General features: G+C 44.8%; 1 protein-coding gene across 1 annotated transcript; it reads right to left on the bottom strand.

Moving 5' to 3' along the window:
* Positions 1-3,041: 3,041 nt before the first annotated feature.
* LOC120288264 (proline-rich protein 36-like) lies at positions 3,042-10,694 on the bottom strand. The gene is made up of 2 exons (XM_039301921.1): positions 10,271-10,694; positions 3,042-3,451 (listed from the first exon to the last, which is right to left on the bottom strand). The coding sequence occupies exons 1-2, from the start codon at positions 10,692-10,694 to the stop codon at positions 3,042-3,044; spliced, it is 834 nt and encodes a 277-aa protein (XP_039157855.1).
* Positions 10,695-15,810: the final 5,116 nt, after the last annotated feature.

Genomic DNA, 15,810 nt, shown 5'->3' with positions numbered 1-15,810 from the left:
ATTCTTCCCTTGATTAATGCATAGTCGATCCATTATTATTCCTTTCGCCATCCTAGTGGCATTCTATCTGCAGATACAGTGCTTACATTCTCCCGAACTTACACGGACAGTTCCTAACCCAATGATCGTGCTAGCCATATTCAAAGCATGCTCTCTTTTTACTCTGACATTGGGTTGACTCACTCTCTTTTTCCACAAACTCAGCACACAATCATGGAGTCATCTACTTCCCATCAAGGAACATCATGCACCATTCCTTGCACTGGGGTCTGTTCCAAGTACCCCACTAAATGTCCCGAAGCATGTTTCCCTGTTCTGTCTTATCAACAACGATGCGAAACAGCTATAGTTCCATCCATCTATACAAGCCATCTTTGATCAAATGGCTTTACCGGGCGACACCCGTAACAAGTCCTTTCCCTCTTACAAAGACGGAACGAATCCATGTCTTTTCTTACGGACGCAACACACATCGATCGAGTTGAGCACCGACTTTCCAACTCAACTCTTCGGGTTGGGTGAAACAGGCATCTTTCTTCGACATCGGCTTTTCTCCCCAACCGATTTTCATCTCTCGTCTAAACCGAACCTTGACTCGAGATACGAAGACTTGATCCTCGATTACAACTCCAGATTAGGCTTCAACAGGCATGACAATAACAACGGCGGTCAAAACACGCGTAGCAATAGAAACGGCGGCAAACGGCGGCTCGATCTCGAACTTGCGACCCAACGAGCTTCCAAGGAACACTAGCGCCTTAACAATCCTATTAAACCTAGGATCATTCGGTGCTATAACATTCTCGGCACCGACTTGCGGCGGTACTCTCACACTCTATTTGGTCTAAGCTGCGCTCTACCTCGGGTACCGACTCTTGTCGCATCCTACCCCGAGGTATAGGTCCTACCAACCTTCTCCAAGGAGTTCTCCACTCCTAGTCACTCATGCTACGAGACTCATATAGACGCCTGTTTTTCAATTCCAACACCAGGTTAGAATTTGAGTGACCCCACAAACATACTACCAATCAACTATCAACCACATGCATCAGCATATTAAAAGCCTTTCCTACTAACTATCCCAAGACTCATCGCACCTTATCACTCCATACACAGACCATGCTCTGATACCACTTGAACGGGGATGTCACGCCCCGAACCCCGAGCGCGCGCACATCCCACTACGGTCGATCTTGAATGCGACATCCCAGGATATGTCGCCGACCCATTCATTTCTTTACGCATGCGGAAGCGAAACAAATCCCCTGACAACATTTAACTTGGGATAGAAAAGCAGGAAACAAAATCACAACATAACACTTTCGTAAATCAACGAAATTACAAACAGAGGTCTACGGCCAAAAGTCTACAAAAGACTGGCTCTTAAAAAGAGATTATCCTACGACCTACAAGACGTACACGATCTCCAATCCTTATGACTTCACTTCTCCAACTCTTCATGGCCAACCAAAGCTATCGCCGCTCCGTCCATCGGGACTGAAATGGTTATTCAATAACCACCGAGACCACGTCTCGGCAAGTTCAACCCCTAAACCCCTATTAGAAAGAAAATACGCCCCGGGTGGCCTAGCCACATCACCCAGAAGACTTACCTCGCCTCAGCCTTCATCTGCAGGTTAGCACAATTTATATAAACCAACCACGTGCAATTATGATAACCAAACAACCGTGGCTCAATCACATTATCAAAACAATTCAACCACTTGGATCGTCTCGGCGATCAATCGACTCGGCCGATTTCATGTCATTCTAGCAAATCAATCATTGCTCTCAACTACGGCCCTACTCGGCGCGACCTTTAACAGGTGGCAATTCACGGCCCCATTGGGCGCGACCTCTAATAGGTGGCATAAAACGGCCCCACTGGGCGCGACCTTTATCGGTGGCATATCACGGCCCCATCGGGCGCGACCTCTAATAGGTGGCATAAAACGGCCCCACTGGGCGCGACCTTTATCAGGTGGCATATCACGGCCCCATCGGGCGCGACCTCTAATAGGTGGCATAAAACGGCCCCCCGGGCGCGACCTTTATCGGTGGCATATCACGGCCCCATCGGGCGCGACCTCTAATAGGTGGCATAAAACGGCCCCCCAGGCGCGACCTTTATCGGGTGGCATATCACGGCCCCATCGGGCGCGACCTCTAATAGGTGGCATAAAACGGCCCCACTGGGCGCGACCTCTAATAGGTGGCATATTCACTACCTCATCTCTCCTCAATTCCCACACTTAGAAATTTACAAAGAATCCATATATATCGCAATCACACTCAATTCGCCACAACCAATCATCAATATCAAATTCTAAATGCACGGCGAGCGATCGGCACGAAATTCTGAGTAAATAAGGTTCCAAAAAAAAATTTTCAGAATTTATTAAATAATTAAATTTATTCCGAAAATTAATATAATAATAATATCCATATTTTTCACGATCCACACTCAATTTAAAATATCCAATCATCAATTTCAAAATCCGAATGTACCGTAGCGACCTGGGTACGAAATTCTGAGAATTTAGGGTCCCGACCAAAATTTGCGGAATTTAATAAATAATTATATTTATTCCGAAAATAATTAAATAATAATATTTTAATAATTTCGAATATTAAAATATTATTTAATTATTCAATAATTTCGAGATATTTAAATAAATCAAAAGTAAATTCATTTTTGTCACATCAAGGTTTATATTAATATAAACACCCACTTAACTTTAATTTAAACACAATTTAAGCTAATTAAACACATTAATATAAACCACCCTTAAATAAATCAAACTAACCACCTAATCACACTTAACATAAACTAAGCACACCTAAAGCATAATTAACCCTCTAAGCGAGGTTTAGTGAGTTAAACTCACCGGATTAGCGAGCCGAGCGAACCAAAACGACGAGGACGACGCGAGGATCGACTTTCCTCAAAGCGGGCCGAGCATCCGGGCTCGGGAAGGCGGCCAAAACGGGCCAAGAAGGGGCTGCCATACCCATTTTCTGCAGCTGCTGTCCGCGGCGGTTCAAGGTTGAGAGAGGCCAGATCCGGCGCCGGTTCGGGTCGGAAAGGGCGGAGGAGCTATGGCGGTGGTGGCGGCGACGAATGAGCTCCGGCGGCTCTTGCGCGAGGCTGAACAGCAGCTCGGGACGACGAGCTGGGCGAAGCGGGCGGGCGGCGGTGGTGCGCGGGCGAGCGCGAGGTAGATGCGCGACGGCGGCGACGGGCGAACGGCGATAGGCGGAGCTGCTGGTTTGCCGGCGGCCAGATTCGAGATCCGGGTAGCAAACGGAGGCGGCTGGGCGGAGCAGCTCGCGGGCTGCGACGGTGAGCGGGCGGAGCGCGCGGGCGGCGGCGGCGAGGCGGCGACCGGCGCGGCGGCGACGATGGCGTGCGCGGCGGGAGTGGACGACCATGGCTGCAGCTCCTTCTTCTCTGAAATTTTCTGGTCTTCGCACAATGAAGATGGAGGAGAAGCCAACGGGAGAGAGGAGGAAGAGAGGGAGGAGAGAGAAGGAGTGGGGGCTCTTTTCTTTTCTTTTTCCTTTTCTTTAATCCCTCACACATGGCCCACCATGACCTCACATGAGGTCATCTTCCACTATCTCCCACAACCTTTCTCCAATGGGTTCATTTTACTTTTCCGCCGGGACATGAAACTTTGTACAACAAATTCTTCAATTCCACTTGATTCTCTTCCAATTGAATCAAATTGAAGTCCATAAAATTAATCCAATGTCACCACACTTCAATTCACATCTTCACTTGTCTATAGAACCAACTTAAGTCCCAAAAGCACAACCAAAGACGAGCCTACTATTTCTCGGGTCAAATCAGCCATTTCTTGATTATTTTGCTAAAACGCTCGGCTTGCATGAAAAATCTTCCAAAGATGATTCAATGATCTTGAAATGATTTGTGACACACCCAGACTTCCAATTTCTGAATTCGATCTCAATTCCACGGTTAATTTCACTTTGGCACGATACTAGCGCGGCCCAATCTACCGGGTAGCCTTTAGAAATTTTCATGCATCGACTTGTGGTTGATCATCTCAAGCCACAATGTACATCTTTGAAACATTGGCGACTTTCGGTTGTCGAGGTAATCTCAAGGTTTCAAATACGAACACGGGGTACCCAATCGATAGAAAAGTCGGTCTAGTGCCAATCGACAAGAATGGTGCGATCCGGTGGAATCACCCACACTCGATCACATGCCTATGTCGAGTCGACCTATCTCCAATCTTTAATCGATTTTAATTGTGCCGTAATGAACCTTGCGAGACTAGCTCGGTCGAAAGGTCGCTTCTCGGTCAAATTCTCGAGTCGATGCATTAGAAACTCTTAACAGCTTCACCCGATAGACTAGTTTCCACATGAGTGGCCAACTCCAGGAAAAGAACTATATGCGTGCCAACGAAATGCCCGTCTCAATTTATTGAAAATAGAATCGGAAAAATCGGGATGTCACAACTCTTCCCCCCTTATAAAAATTTCGTCCTCGAAATTTAAACCTTTGCCAATTCTTAAACATAAAGGTGGGGGTACAATTGTCTCATTGAATCTTCGGTTTCTCTAGTTGCTCCTTCGTAACCTTAAGTACCAATGTTGCCAAATCACTTTGCTATCTTGTCAAAACCACTTCGAGTTCAAAATGCTAAACACTTGCTCACCTAAAATTCCAAAGGTCTTCAAGCACCAAATCGGCGAAGCTAAGCGGGTGATTCGAGCAATCTCTAAACTATCTCGATAATTGCGACCGAATCATTGATTTCGAACCAACTCGGACTTGCGATTTTCGATCCCCGATCTCATCTCAACCGGCGAAGTCCTATACACTCGCTCTACACCGATTAAAAAGAAACTATCGCGATCTATGAAACTAGGAACCTCGGTTAAGATATGATATAACTCGACACCGATCTTGAAAACGCAATCACCGACTACTATACGACCCCGGCCCGTGATCTTTCTTTCCTTGACTTCATCTCGGCAATTGAAATCATGCATTCTCTGCTATGCACCGTTTAAAGAAAGAACCATCTGAAAGCTCTACCAACTTGGAACATCGTATCTAGATTTGAAATACAATTCATCCCCGACACTCCATGCAGATGATTTATATGATATACACACACTTCGGTGTACCCACTTTATGACAAGACAGAATCTCTAATTTCTGAAATCAAATTTAGATTGGCAGTTAATTTCACTCCGACACGCTTTTAGTGTAACCTAGGCTATTAGGTAGTTTTCAGAGCTCTTTAGGACAAATGACCCGTGGTCGATTTTCTTCGAGCCACGATGAACTCACTCGACACATTGGCGACTCTCGAGGGTCGTGAAATCTCGATGATTCAAATACGGACACAGGATACCAAAACGACAGTAAAATCAAATTAGTATCAGTCGACGAGAGTTTTCCAATTTAGTGGAGTCACCCACGATCGGTCATTCATCACAGTCGAACAGACCTATCTCTGATCTTAATTCGATTTTTAACTGTGCCGTAATGATCTCTAAAGATGAGCACGGTCGAGAAGTCGATTCCTGGTCGAATTGTCAAGTCTATTTTCCTTAAAGTCCTTAATAACTCACCCAACTAGTCTAGTTATCTCGTAAGTGGCCAACTCAGAGAAAAACACTGTAATCGCGTCGATGAAATGCCCAATTTAACCAATCGAAATCAGAGTCTGAAAATCAAGATGTCACACAGTCAAAACAAGATCTATTCGTACTATCTGGACAACGCTGAAATTACTATGATTAGCTTCCCATAAGATATCTTCTTTAATCTCTACATCATCAATTACACACAATCATCCTCAGAACTTTAGCGTTCTATCTTCAGAAATCTGAAAATCAACATCTCTCTCATCTGCATTCTCTTATAAAGTCTCCTAAATTTCTGAATCTGTCCACTTTGAAGCAATTTGATTCGATCTCGCTCTCTCGGCTCAATTCTGAGGGTAATCATAAGATTCCAAAGGTGGCCTACCTTAGATTTGAAAACCGAATTTCAAACTTTCTCAATTAAGATCAAATCCTTGAGTACCAACTATGCAACTAAGGACTCTCGACTCAGTGCATCTGCAACTTTGCTCACCTTTCCAGAGTGATGCAAAATATCATAGTTGTAATCCTTAATGAGTTCCATCCAGCGACGATATCTCATATTCAACTCCTGAGGTCTCCACTGACGGGGCGCATATGCCACAACCCTATCCTGCTGTATCACACACAACCCAATCCTTTAAACGATGCATCACTATATATCTCATCACTTCTATGACCAAATGGAATAGTAAGCACAAGTGCGATAGTCGCTTTTTTTTTTTTTTTTTTTTTTAAGCTCTTGAAAACTACGCTCGCACTTATCTGTCTACACAAACTTTTCTTACTTCCTCAGTAGTCGAATCAACTGCAACACTGACGCTGAAATCCCTTCCACAAAACTTCTGTAATATCCTGCTAATCCCCAAAAACTTCTAATCTCTATCACTGTAGTCAATCTCGACTAACTGTTCACTGCTTTAATCTTGGACGGGGTCTACGGAGATTTCTTCGCCTGAAATCACGTGACCTAGGAGCGCAACACGAGTCATCTAAAACTCACACTTGCTAAGTTTATCGTAAAATCCAAAAGCACTCAAGGTCTGAAGTACCCTCTCCAAATATCTCTCGTGCTCCCTCGCACTCTTTGGACACACCAGGATAACTTCAATGAACACGATCACGACTGATTCAAGTACCCTTAAACATTATGCACATTAGACCCAAACAAACAATTAAGGTGTCCATCAAACCACACATTATTACAGTGAACTCACAATTGCTGTATCGAGTGCGAGATGCTAACTTCGGTATGTCTTTCTCCCTGAACCTCAACTGATGATACACTGACCTCCAGTCGATCTCGAGGAATATCAATGTACAAACACAACGAAACAACTTTCTTCTTCATGAATAGAACAAGTGCTCCCCAAGGTGATGCACTGGAACGTATGAATCTCCTATTCAACACTTCCTGCATCTGCACCTTCAGTTCTTTTAACTTGGTAATACCATCCGGTAAGGAGCCTTAGGGACTGGCTCTGTTCCGGGTGCTAATTCAATTGCGAACTCCATTTCTCTTTCTGACTACAAATTTGACAATTCTTCCCTTGATTAATGCATAGTCGATCCATTATTATTCCTTTCGCCATCCTAGTGGCATTCTATCTCGCGAAGGTCCTTTCTAATAATTCAAAACTTACATTCTCCCGAACTTACACGGACACGCCAGTTCCTAACCCAATGATCGTGCTAGCCATATTCAAAGCATGCTCTCTTTTTACTCGACATTGGGTTGACTCACTCTCTTTTCCACAAACTCAAAGCACACAATCATGGAGTCATCTACTTCCCATCAAGGAACATCATGCACCATTCCTTGCACTTATACGGACAATCGGGTCTAGCCACATTCCAAGTACCCCACTAAACCCTTCCTTGCACCGAAGTCCATTCCTACCCCACTAAATGTCCCGAAGCATGTTTCCTGATTTCTCGTTCTTATCAACAACGATGCGTCGGAAACAGCTATAGTTCCATCCATCTATACAAGCCATCTTTGATCAAATGGCTTTACCGGCGACACCTTGTAACAAGTCCTTTCCCTCTTACAAAGACGGAACGAATCCATGTCTTTTCTTACGTACGCAACACACATCGATCGAGTTGAGCACCGACTTTCCAACTCAACTCTTCGGTTGGGTGAAACAGGCATCTTTCTTCGACATCGGCTTTTCTCCCCAACCGATTTTCATCTCTCGTCTAAACCGAACCTTGACTCGAGATACGAAGACTTGATCCTCGATTACAACTCCAGCATTAGGCTTCAACAGGCATGACAATAACAACGGCGGTCAAAACACTGACAGCAATAGAAACAGCGGCAACAGCGGCGGCTCGATCCTGAACTTACTGACCCAACGAGCTTCCAAGGAACACTAGCGCCTTAACAATCCTATTAAACCTAGGATCATTCGGTGCTATAACATTCTCAAGCACCGACTTGCGGCGGTACTCTCACACTCGCGCTGGTCTAAGCCTGCGCTCTACCTCGGGTACCGACTCTTGTCAGCATCCTACCCCGAGGTATAGGTCCTACCAACCTTCTCCAAGGAGTTCTCCACTCCTAGTCACTCATGCTACAGACTCTATATAGACGCCGTTTTCAATTCCAACACCAGGTTAGAATTTGAGTGACCCCACAAACATACTACCAATCAACTATCAACCACATGCATCAAGCATATTAAAAGCCTTTCCTACTAACTATCCCAAGACTCATCGCACCTTATCACTCCATACACAGACCATGCTCTGATACCACTTGAACGGGGATGTCACGCCCCGAACCCCGAGCGCGCGCACATCCCACTACGGTCGATCTTGAATGCGACATCCCGGGATATGTCGCCGACCCATTCATTTCTTTACGCATGCGGAAGCGAAACAAATCCCCGACAACATTTAACTTGGGATAGAAAAGGGAAACAAAATCACAACATAACACTTTCGTAAATCAACGAAATTACAAACGAGAGGTCTACGGCCAAAAGTCTACAAAAGACGGCTCTTAAAAAGAGATTATCCTACGACCTACAAGACGTACACGATCTCCAATCCTTATGACTTCACTTCTCCAACTCTTCATGGCCAACCAAAGCTATCGGCCGCTCCGTCCATCGGGACCCGAAATGGTTATTCAATAACCACCGAGACCACGTCTCGGCAAGTTCAACCCCTAAACCCCTATTAGAAAGAAAATACGCCCCGGGTGGCCTAGCCACATCACCCGGAAGACTTACCTCGCCTCGGCCTTCATCCGCGGGTTAGCACAATTTATATAAACCAACCACGTGCAATTATGATAACCAAACAACCGTGGCTCAATCACATTATCAAAACAATTCAACCACTTGGATCGTCTCGGCGATCAATCGACTCGGCCGATTTCATGTCATTCTAGCAAATCAATCATTGCTCTCAACTACGGCCCTACTCGGCGCGACCTTTAACAGTGGCAATTCACGGCCCCATTGGGCGCGACCTCTAATAGGTGGCATAAAACGGCCCCACCGGGCGCGACCTTTATCGGGTGGCATATCACGGCCCCATCGGGCGCGACCTCTAATAGGTGGCATAAAACGGCCCCACCGGGCGCGACCTTTATCGGTGGCATATCACGGCCCCATCGGGCGCGACCTCTAATAGGTGGCATAAAACGGCCCCCCCACCGGGCGCGACCTTTATCGGGTGGCATATCACGGCCCCATCGGGCGCGACCTCTAATAGGTGGCATAAAACGGCCCCACCGGGCGCGACCTTTATCGGTGGCATATCACGGCCCCATCGGGCGCGACCTCTAATAGGTGGCATAAAACGGCCCCACCGGGCGCGACCTCTAATAGGTGGCATATTCACTACCTCATCTCTCCTCAATTCCCACACTTAGAAATTTACAAAGAATCCATATATATCGCAATCACACTCAATTCGCCACAACCAATCATCAATATCAAATTCTAAATGCACAGCAGCGATCGGCACGAAATTCGAGTAAATAAGGTTCCCAAAAAAATTTTCAGAATTTATTAAATAATTAAATTTATTCCGAAAATTAATATAATAATAATATCCATATTTTTCACGATCCACACTCAATTTAAAATATCCAATCATCAATTTCAAAATCCGAATGTACCGTAGCGACCGGTACGAAATTCTGAGAATTTAGGGTCCCGACCAAAATTTGCGGAATTTAATAAATAATTATATTTATTCCGAAAATAATTAAATAATAATATTTTAATAATTTCGAATATTAAAATATTATTTAATTATTCAATAATTTCGAGATATTTAAATAAATCAAAAGTAAATTCATTTTTGTCACATCAAGGTTTATATTAATATAAACACCCACTTAACTTTAATTTAAACACAATTTAAGCTAATTAAACACATTAATATAAACCACCCTTAAATAAATCAAACTAACCACCTAATCACACTTAACATAAACTAAGCACACCTAAAGCATAATTAACCCTCTAAGCGAGGTTTAGTGAGTTAAACTCACCGGATTAGCGAGCCGAGCGAACCAAAACGACGAGGACGACGCGAGGATCGACTTTCCTCAAAGCGGGCCGAGCATCCGGGCTCGGGAAGGCGGCCAAAACGGGCCAAGAAGGGGCTGCCATACCCATTTTCTGCAGCTGCTGTCCGCGGCGGTTCAAGGTTGAGAGAGGCGGATCGGCGCCGGTTCGGGTCGGAAAGGGCGGAGGAGCTATGGCGGTGGGCGGCGGCGACGAATGAGCTCCGGCGGCTCTTGCGCGAAGCTGGCGGAGGCTCGGGACGACGAGCCGGGCGAGCGGGCGGAGCGGCGCGCGGCCGGCGCGGGCGAGCGCGAGGTAGATGCGCGACGGCGGCGACGGGCGAACGGCGATAGGCGGAGCCGCTGGTTTTGCTCGGCGTCCGACCAGATTCGAGATCCGGGTAGCAAACGGAGGCGGCTGGGCAGAGCAGTTCGCGGGGCTGCGACGGTGAGCGGGCAGAGACGCGCGGGTGGCGCAGGGCGGCGGCGACCGCGACGGCGACGATGGCGTGCGGCGGGAGTGGACGACCATGGCTGCAGCTCCTTCTTCTCTGAAATTTTCTGGTCTTCGCACAATGAAGATGGAGGAGAAGCCAACGGGAGAGAGGAGGAAGAGAGGGAGGAGAGAGAAGGAGTGGGGGCTCTTTTCTTTTCTTTTTCCTTTTCTTTAATCCCTCACACATGGCCCACCATGACCTCACATGAGGTCATCTTCCACTATCTCCCACAACCTTTCTCCAATGGGTTCATTTTACTTTTCCAGGGACATGAAACTTTGTACAACAAATTCTTCAATTCCACTTGATTCTCTTCCAATTGAATCAAATTGAAGTCCATAAAATTAATCCAATGTCACCACACTTCAATTCACATCTTCACTTGTCTATAGAACCAACTTAAGTCCCAAAAGCACAACCAAAGACGAGCCTACTATTTCTCGGGTCAAATCAGCCATTTCTTGATTATTTTGCTAAAACGCTCGGCTTGCATGAAAAATCTTCCAAAGATGATTCAATGATCTTGAAATGATTTGTGACACACCCAGACTTCCAATTTCTGAATTCGATCTCAATTCCACGGTTAATTTCACTTTGGCACGATACTAGCGCGCCCAATCTACCGGGTAGCCTTTAGAAATTTTCATGCATCCGACTTGTGGTTGATCATCTCAAGCCACAATGTACATCTTTGAAACATTGGCGACTTTCGGTTGTCGAGGTAATCTCAAGGTTTCAAATACGAACACGGGGTACCCAATCGATAGAAAAGTCGGTCTAGTGCCAATCGACAAGAATGGTGCGATCCGGTGGAATCACCCACACTCGATCACATGCCTCTGTCGAGTCGACCTATCTCCAATCTTTAATCGATTTTAATTGTGCCGTAATGAACCTTGCAGACTAGCTCGGTCGAAAGGTCGCTTCCTGGTCAAATTCTCGAGTCTGATGCATTAGAAACTCTTAACAGCTTCACCCGATAGACTAGTTTCCACATGAGTGGCCAACTCCAGGAAAAGAACTATATGCGTGCCAACGAAATGCCCGTCTCAATTTATTGAAAATAGAATCGGAAAAATCGGGATGTCACAACTCTTCCCCCCTTATAAAAATTTCGTCCTCGAAATTTAAACCTTTGCCAATTCTTAAACATAAAGGTGGGGGTACAATTGTCTCATTGAATCTTCGGTTTCTCTAGTTGCTCCTTCAGTAACCTTAAGTACCAATACTGCCAAATCACTGCTATCTTGTCAAAACCACTTCGAGTTCAAAATGCTAAACACTTGCTCACCTAAAATTCCAAAGGTCTTCAGCACCAAATCGGCGAAGCTAACTGGTGATTCTGAGCAATCTCTAAACTATCTCTGATAATTGCGACTGAATCATTGATTTCTGAACCAACTCTGGACTTGCGATTTTCTGATCCCTGATCTCATCTCAACCGACTGAAGTCCTATACACTCTGCTCTACACTGATTAAAAAGAAACTATCGGCGATCTACCGAAACTAGGAACCTCGGTTAAGATATGATATAACTCGACACCGATCTTGAAAACGCAATCACCGACTACTATATCGACCCCGGCCCGTGATCTTTCTTTCCTTGACTTCATCTCGGCAATTGAAATCATGCATTCTCTCGCTATGCACTTTGCTTAAAGAAAGAACCATCTGAAAGCTCTACCAACTTGGAACATCGTATCTAGATTTGAAATACAATTCATCCCTGACACTCCATGCAGATGATTTATATGATATACACACACTTCGGTGTACCCACTTTATGACAAGACAGAATCTCTAATTTCTGAAATCAAATTTAGATTGGCAGTTAATTTCACTCCGACACGCTTTTAGTGTAACCTAGGCTATTAGGTAGTTTTCAGAGCTCTTTAGGACAAATGACCCGTGGTCGATTTTCTTCGAGCCACGATGAACTCACTCGACACATTGGCGACTCTCGAGGGTCGTGAAATCTCGATGATTCAAATACGGACACAGGATACCAAAACGACAAGTAAAATCAAATTAGTATCGGTCGACGAGAGTTTTCCAATTTAGTGGAGTCACCCACGATCGGTCATTCATCACGGTCGAACGGACCTATCTCTGATCTTAATTCGATTTTTAACTGTGCCGTAATGATCTCTAAAGATGAGCACGGTCGAGAAGTCGATTCCTGGTCGAATTGTCAAGTCTATTTTCCTTAAAGTCCTTAATAACTCACCCAACTAGTCTAGTTATCTCGTAAGTGGCCAACTCGGGAGAAAACACCGTAATCGCGTCGATGAAATGCCCAATTTAACCAATCGAAATCAGAGTCTGAAAATCAAGATGTCACACAGTCAAAACAAGATCTATTCGTACTATCTGGACAACGCTGAAATTACTATGATTAGCTTCCCATAAGATATCTTCTTTAATCTCTACATCATCAATTACACACAATCATCCTCAGAACTTTAGCGTTCTATCTTCAGAAATCTGAAAATCAACATCTCTCTCATCTGCATTCTCTTATAAAGTCTCCTAAATTTCTGAATCTGTCCACTGAAGCAATTTGATTCTGATCTGCTCTCTCGGCTCAATTCTGAGGGTAATCATAAGATTCCAAAGGTGGCCTACCTTAGATTTGAAAACCGAATTTCAAACTTTCTCAATTAAGATCAAATCCTTGAGTACCAACTATGCAACTAAGGACTCTCGACTCAGTGCATCTGCAACTTTGCTCACCTTTCCAGAGTGATGCAAAATATCATAGTTGTAATCCTTAATGAGTTCCATCCAGCGACGATATCTCATATTCAACTCCTGAGGTCTCCACTGACGGGGCGCATATGCCACAACCCTATCCTGCTGTATCACACACAACCCAATCCTTTAAACGATGCATCACTATATATCTCATCACTTCTATGACCAAATGGAATAGTAAGCACAAGTGCGATAGTCAGCTTCTGCTTAAGCTCTTGAAAACTACGCTCGCACTTATCTGTCTACACAAACTTTTCTTACTTCCTCAGTAGTCGAATCAACTGCAACACTGACGCTGAAATCCCTTCCACAAAACTTCTGTAATATCCTGCTAATCCCCAAAAACTTCTAATCTCTATCACTGTAGTCAATCTCGACTAACAATGTTCCCGCTTTAATCTTGGACGGGGTCTACGGAGATTTCTTCGCCTGAAATCACGTGACCTAGGAGCGCAACACGAGTCATCTAAAACTCACACTTGCTAAGTTTATCGTAAAATCCAAAAGCACTCAAGGTCTGAAGTACCCTCTCCAAATATCTCTCGTGCTCCTCTGCACTCTTTGGACACACCAGGATAACTTCAATGAACACGATCACGACTGATTCAAGTACCCTTAAACATTATGCACATTAGACCCAAACAAACAATTAAGGTGTCCATCAAACCACACATTATTACAGTGAACTCACAATTGCCGATTCTCAATTGATGATAGTGCGAGATGCTTGAAGAATATCGATGTATGTCTTTCTCCCGAACCTCAAGGTTATGATGATACATCCAACACCTCCACCGATCTCGAGGAATATCAATGTACAAACACAACGAAACAACTTTCTTCTTCATGAATAGAACAAGTGCTCCCCAAGGTGATGCATATTCGGAACGTATGAATCTCCTATTCAACACTTCCATGTAGATTCGCATCTGCACCTTCACGAATAACAGATCGAAGGTCCTTTCTTTTAACTTGGTAATACCATCCGCCACGTAAGGAGCCTTAGGGACCCTTTCATAAATGACTTCCAAGTCATACATAAGCTCGAGATACAACTATAGTTAGAGTGCTAATTCATTGCGAAAACTCCATTTCTCTTTCGACTACATAACTCCCAATTTGACAATTCTTCCCTTGATTAATGCATAGTCGATCCATTATTATTCCTTTCGCCATCCTAGTGGCATTCTATCTGCAGTAACAGTGCTTACATTCTCCTGAACTTACACGGACAGTTCCTAACCCAATGATCGTGCTAGCCATATTCAAAGCATGCTCTCTTTTTACTCTGACATTGGGTTGACTCACTCTCTTTTTCCACAAACTCAGCACACAATCATGGAGTCATCTACTTCCCATCAAGGAACATCATGCACCATTCCTTGCACTGGGGTCTGTTCCAAGTACCCCACTAAATGTCCCGAAGCATGTTTCCCCTGTTCTGTCTTATCAACAACGATGCAGAAACAGCTATAGTTCCATCCATCTATACAAGCCATCTTTGATCAAATGGCTTTACTGGCGACACCCGTAACAAGTCCTTTCCCTCTTACAGCACGGAACGAATCCATGTCTTTTCTTACAGACGCAACACACATCGATCGAGTTGAGCACTGACTTTCCAACTCAACTCTTCAGGTTGGGTGAAACAGGGCATCTTTCTTCTGACATCGGCTTTTCTCCCCAACCGATTTTCATCTCTGTCTAAACTGAACCTTGACTCAGATACGAAGACTTGATCCTCGATTACAACTCCAGATTAGGCTTCAACAGGCATGACAATAACAACGGTCAAAACACGGCAAAGCAATAGAAACAATAGCAACATCAACGACTCGGTCCTGAACTTACTGACCCAACGAGCTTCCAAGCAACACTAGCGCCTTAACAATCCTATTAAACCTAGGATCATTCGGTGCTATAACATTCTCAGCACCGACTTGCGGCGGTACTCTCACACTCGCGCTGGTCTAAGCAGCGCGCTCTACCTCGGGTACCGACTCTTGTCGCATCCTACCCCGAGGTATAGGTCCTACCAACCTTCTCCAAGGAGTTCTCCACTCCTAGTCACTCATGCTACAGACTCTATATAGACACTTTGTTTTTCAATTCCAACACCGGGTTAGAATTTGAGTGACCCCACAAACATACTACCAATCAACTATCAACCACATGCATCAAAGCATATTAAAAGCATTTCCTACTAACTATCCCAAGACTCATCGCACCTTATCACTCCATATACAGACCATGCTCTGATACCACTTAAACGGGGATGTCACGCCCCGAACCCCGAGCGCGCGCACATCCCACTACGGTCGATCTAAAATGCGACATCCCAGGATATGTCGCCGACCCATTCATTTCTTTACGCATGCGGAAGCGAAACAAATCCC

The sequence above is a fragment of the Eucalyptus grandis genome, chromosome 9 (assembly GCF_016545825.1).
Source record: "Eucalyptus grandis isolate ANBG69807.140 chromosome 9, ASM1654582v1, whole genome shotgun sequence".
In the NCBI taxonomy this organism is placed as follows: domain Eukaryota; kingdom Viridiplantae; phylum Streptophyta; class Magnoliopsida; order Myrtales; family Myrtaceae; genus Eucalyptus; species Eucalyptus grandis.
The sequence above is the reverse complement of the archived record's forward strand: the minus strand, read 5'-3'. Positions and strand labels throughout refer to the sequence as shown.

Coding starts and splice junctions, on each gene's coding strand:
- LOC120288264 (XM_039301921.1), bottom strand. CDS start 10,694: ATGGTCGTCCACTCCCGCCGCACGCCATCGTCGCCGTCGCGGTCGCCG. Junction 3,452..10,270: donor ACAGCAGCTGCAGAAAATGG/GTATGGCAGCCC, acceptor AGAAAATTTCAG/AGAAGAAGGAGCTGCAGCCA.